The sequence below is a fragment of the Triticum dicoccoides genome, chromosome 5B (genome assembly GCF_002162155.2).
Source record: "Triticum dicoccoides isolate Atlit2015 ecotype Zavitan chromosome 5B, WEW_v2.0, whole genome shotgun sequence".
In the NCBI taxonomy this organism is placed as follows: Eukaryota; Viridiplantae; Streptophyta; class Magnoliopsida; order Poales; family Poaceae; genus Triticum; species Triticum dicoccoides.
In genome coordinates, this window is record NC_041389.1 from 445,503,704 (window position 1) to 445,508,797 (window position 5,094).

At 52.9% G+C, this 5,094-nt stretch overlaps 1 protein-coding gene across 1 annotated transcript; it reads left to right on the forward strand.

The window, feature by feature from the left end:
* Positions 1-633: 633 nt before the first annotated feature.
* On the forward strand, positions 634-4,636 carry LOC119310384 (transcription factor bHLH49-like). Its single transcript, XM_037586153.1, has 7 exons — positions 634-2,364; positions 2,452-2,676; positions 2,788-2,853; positions 2,952-3,020; positions 3,275-3,346; positions 3,454-3,636; positions 4,047-4,636. The coding sequence occupies exons 1-7, from the start codon at positions 1,834-1,836 to the stop codon at positions 4,173-4,175; spliced, it is 1,275 nt and encodes a 424-aa protein (XP_037442050.1). The 5' UTR covers positions 634-1,833; the 3' UTR covers positions 4,176-4,636.
* Positions 4,637-5,094: the final 458 nt, after the last annotated feature.

The following is a 5,094-nucleotide window of genomic DNA, read 5'->3' on the forward strand; positions in this document are numbered from 1 at the left end:
TACGATACGGTCTTCTTCTCCTCCTCGTTCTCAAAGATAAGATGAGGAGGGAAAAAGAAAAGCGGAGGCAGAGGTAAGCTGGGGAGGGGACTGGTCTAGGAATCTATCTATCTATCGAGGCTTGTTATCTACTGTACGTAGCAGCAGCAGCTCGTGGTCCATGCCCTGGGGCTGGAGCTCGGCAGTTTGAAGTCGTATCCTTTCCAGTCTTTGGCCCGGCATTTCTCTCTCAAGATTCGCTACGTATACGTACGTACGCCCCTCCCTTTGCCTTTTTATTTTCTTCTCTTCTCCTTCCCGCTTTGGGGCGAACAGTTTACTAATGGCTCCACTAATGTTAGGCAGATGAGGAGGGAAAAGGCATGGATGGAGGGAGGGACGCTGCTGTGTTGAGTAGAAAGATAAAGAGGAATGGAGGAGGTAAGCTTAGCTGCAGTGCAGGGGAATAACTTGCAGTTCACTTCTTGCAGTGTTAATCAGCACAGATGGTTGCTGCTTCCTTCCTTGCCGATGCTTTTCTTAAGCCCTGATTTGAAAGCTTAAGGGGGAGGGAAGGGGGAGGGGGGCAAAAGCGTGTTTGGAGTGAATAAAAGTATTGCATGGGTGGTAGGCTTTAACTAATCTAAAGCTAGATTCGAGCCTTCGCTAACCCCGAGGCTAACGAATTGTTTTTATCCTACTGCAGCCACAGAAAGATTGAGATTAGGAGAATCTCAACTCTGCGAGAAAAAGCATCTCCAGCAGCTGGGGCAGACCGCAACTCCTCCTCTAATCAATCAAACAAAGGTTTCATTTTCAGCTCTGAATTTCGCAAGAAAACGAAAACGGTACAATTCCTACTACTCCTAGTACGAGTTTCCTATACGCTCGAAAGTCCAAACAAATCTCACCTAAACCCTATCAATGATGGGATGAAATGAAATGGAGCGAAAGCGGCGATGCTTTGCCGTGGGGGGCAAAATGGCGAGGCCTCGATCGCAGCCCCTCCTAATGTTGACCACCAATTTCCCTTGAGCAAAAAACTAATGATGGCGATCATGGAGGGCGTGTAAATAATTGCCCGTGTCGACCGATTAAAGAAGTGCAAACAGTCAAATAATGATGAGCGGGGTGGGTGCACAAGTTTTACAGCCAGGCAGGCACCTTGAGAAAGCGAGCATAAACTAATGCCTGCGAGGGTTGGCAATGTCAGGGATGCCTCTTTACGCCTGCTCCTCTGCTCTGCTATGAGCGGTGCGGTGCGATGCCAAGCAAGTAAGTAACCAGGGAGTTGTTACTAAAGGAAAGCAAAGGTAAACACCATGATTAAAGGGCTGTTAACAAAGGAAAGGTAAAGCGGGGACGATTAAGGTGCCCTAACACATTTTAAAGCTTATTAAACAAAACAAAAACTGGCCATGGATGGCGGTGGTGCCTCTCTCTTCTTTCTCTCCCTGGTTAACCATGCATAAAAACTAGTAGGGCCTCTGGTGGTGGTGGTGGTCAAGAAGAACTAGTAGTAGTACTAGCAGTGTAGTCCTACAAATGCCACAAGCCTTTGCCTCCACACTCCCTCTAGCTATGTAAGCATGGTCTATGCGTCTCCCTCTTTTCCTAGCTCATCTTCTTCCTACGCCTCTCGCCGGCACACCTAGCGCCACAATCTGCAGCGGCCGCCCCTCCTTTTCTTGCCGTTTCTGTCCATAGTCTCGCTGCCTTAAGAGCTTTTGCCCATCGCATTGCCCATACGGCCCTGCCCGACCAGAGCACTTCGTCTTCTCTCCCGGCTGCCTCTCAGGTTCTTTCGGCCAGCGGAGGAATCCATTTGCTCAGCTTGTTGTTGGAGCAGGAGCCATGGACATGAACGAGAGCAGCGAGAAAGGGATGGAGGGCAATGGGTCCTCTGGCCCAGGCGGTGGCATCCCCGTGGAGTGGCAGAGCCAATTCAGCGGCGGCGGCTTCTCGGCGCACCAGCACCAGCAGCATCCCCACATGATGGACTCCTTCGGGTCCGGCATGTGGTCGGCGGCCTCGCAGCACGGCGCGGGGTTCCTGGCGCCGGTGCCCGGGTTCCTCCCGCCGCCTGGCCTAGGTGGCCATTTCCCGGTGGACTCGGGCTTCATCGAGCGCGCCGCGCGATCGTCGTGCTTCGTCGGCCCCGGCGCCGGTGGCGGGATGATGGGCGCTGGCGCCTTCGGCGGGGCGGGCGATCAGCAGATGGGCAGCGCTTTCGGGGAGGGGTACTTGGATCATCGTAGGAAGGAAGGCGGGGACAAGGCCGAGCCGGAGCTCGCAGGGAGCGGCGGCGTGCCGAGCTCGGAGGCAGCCGGCGGAGACTGCTCGTCCAAAGGGTCGGACTCCAAGAAGAGGAGAAGGCCCAGCGAGGTATATACTGCCTGCTGTTCATCGTGTTTCCAGCTTCAGTTCAGTACTTTTGTCAGGTGTTCAAGAACGAGCTTGTGCTTCATTCAGGTGATGGGAGGCGATCAGGTTCAGTCTTCCAACGTGGCCGCTGACTCCGCAAACGAGAGCGCCCAGAGCAAAGATAAAGGCGAGGAGAGCAGCCCGGCGACGGGGACGACGACCGGCGGCAAGTCCAAGGGGAAGGGTGCCAAGGAGAGCTCCGAGAAGGAAGACTACATCCATGTCCGAGCCCGGCGCGGGCAGGCAACCAACAGCCACAGCCTTGCCGAAAGGGTACACAGTTTTTGCTCACCGCTTCCTCGTTTGATTAGCATGGATGCAGTATGTATGCATTTGAGCACACGAGTGGTGTTGAAACCATGGATGTTTTTATCCTTTGCGCAGCTAAGAAGGGAGAAGATCAGTGAGAGGATGAAGCTTCTACAGGACCTTGTTCCCGGCTGCAGCAAGGTACTCCCTTTTTCCACCGAAAGAAGTTGGTGTTTCCGATCAGTGCTGGTATTTCGTAGCAAATGTAAAGGATGTTCTGTGTCTTGGACTGAATTCAGGTCACCGGGAAGGCGGTGATGCTCGACGAGATCATCAACTATGTTCAGTCCCTGCAAAGACAAGTTGAGGTAACGACCAACAATTCGTCTGAGAATCTATCTAGGCAACGTGAACATACTAGTAGGATTTTAGCTTTGAACACACTCGTGTCAGGTGAGTACAATCACCGGATACAGATAACTGAATACTTTGCTCTAGTAACTAGGATGTCAGTGATCACTGGATACAGATAACTGATCGGTAGTGTGTTCTAGTAACTGGTACGTCAGTGATGGTAAACAACCACCAGGGTTTTGACACTCGCTCCCTTTGCAATTTGCAGTTCTTATCGATGAAGCTGGCGACAGTAAACCCGAGGCTTGACCTCAACATAGAAGGGCTTCTCTCAAAGGATGTAAGAGCATCTCATCGCTCATACTACTAATTTCCTTCCACCAGTAGCCTTTCAAGGAGTGTCGAACTAACCATGCATGCCCAATAATACTCCCTTGTCAACAACAGCTTCTTCGCTTCCCTGGGGTGTCTTCGTCGTCGATGGGGTTCTCTCCGGAGATGATGCACCCGCAGCTGCAGCTGTCGCAGCCGGGGCTGATGCAGGGAGGCGCCGCCGCCATGGCAAACTCGGACGTGTTCAGAAGAATCATGCAAGCGCAACTAGGAGCAAAAGATGGATCCCATTCACAGGTTAGCGTCTCTTCAACAACTGGCATATACATACCGTGTTTAGTTACTCCAGCAACGAGGTAGAGGATGACACACCTCAGTAAGATAAACAATTTAATTTGCTCCCAAAACCATAGTACCTCAGCAGTCAACAGTTCCCAAAGATCCACTACCTACCAATGTGCTAGATAGACCATAGTGTGACTGAGGCCTACGCCGGCCTGTAGGCTAGCAGCTAGCAGCCTATTAGATCGCCAGTAGGAGTATGAAATGAATAATTTGAACAAGTACGTGCATGCATACATAGGTACCTAACGTGTGCAGCAGCTTCATGCATAAACAACATGCGGATGAATTACTAACATGTTGAACCTAAGCTTGGTTGCTTGCTTATAAGGTTTCCGTTTGGTTTTGTTGTTTGGATTGCGCAGATGGCCCACGCATTGAATGGCCCGTTCAGCGATCACGTTGCGCAGATGGCGTACCCGTCCATGGGCTCCTCGCACTCCCACTCGCAGGACCTCAGCATCAGGCCGTCCCAGGACGCCTACCAAATGTGACGGGAGATGCCTTTGCCAGCCCCGCGCGTGACCTGAGGCTGAGAGCCACCCGACCCGAGTTTGTTTGTCCAGCTAGCCGGCCTAGCTATCAATCATCTGACCGCCAACGGGACGGGCTGCAGAGGCCACATGCACGAGCAATATGACCACTGAAGCTGCTGCTGCTGCTGCCCGTGCGTGCGTGCGTGCAGTGCACAGCTGGAGCCTTTAACTCCTCCCGTGCGCCGTGCGTGCGTGGCCGTGTGTAAATCGATCCATGGATCATGGATGGATCGGTCGTGTTCTTGTTGTATTCGGGGCTGGAACTGGAAAAAGGGGTCGAGCAGCCCCACGGGGTGAAATGAAATCCTGTGGCGTGGAATGGACGGGAATTGTGCTCTGTCTGCATTTATGTGTGGTGCACGAGGCGGTGGCAGTGGCAGCGGCTGATGAATTGCTGCTGCTGCTGCTGCAGGATATCTCATCTCAGGGACGCAAGCACAAGCACAACCAGCACGTCCCAGAACTATGGGGGTGCATGGCGGTGTTCAAACATCGAACGGGAATCTCCACCTGCACGAGTACGAAAGAATGGCAAGATGATTAAGCGTCTCCGTCGATTGATTCAGTGCTCCTGGCCAGCACGAACGTTTTTACCAGCCCCGGGCTACCTCATCATCTTCTCGTAGCGTGTTCGTGCGGCCCGCGGATGGCTGGCCGTATGGCAAATCGATTTGCTAGCTTCAGGCTCGCTGATGCGTTCGCATGCATGGTCACACGACACGACGAAAGCCGTAGCGCCCAGTGCATGCAGGTGACGCCGAAGCGGACAATGCTAGGCGCACGGGTGCACGCAAACCCACAACACAGTACTTACTTTTTACTACTAAAACACGAGTCGATCTTCGGGGTGGTACGTAACGTTTGTAAGCATCTGCTG

Coding starts and splice junctions, on each gene's coding strand:
- LOC119310384 (XM_037586153.1), top strand. CDS start 1,834: ATGGACATGAACGAGAGCAGCGAGAAAGGGATGGAGGGCAATGGGTCC. Junction 2,365..2,451: donor AGAGGAGAAGGCCCAGCGAG/GTATATACTGCC, acceptor TGCTTCATTCAG/GTGATGGGAGGCGATCAGGT. Junction 2,854..2,951: donor TTGTTCCCGGCTGCAGCAAG/GTACTCCCTTTT, acceptor GACTGAATTCAG/GTCACCGGGAAGGCGGTGAT.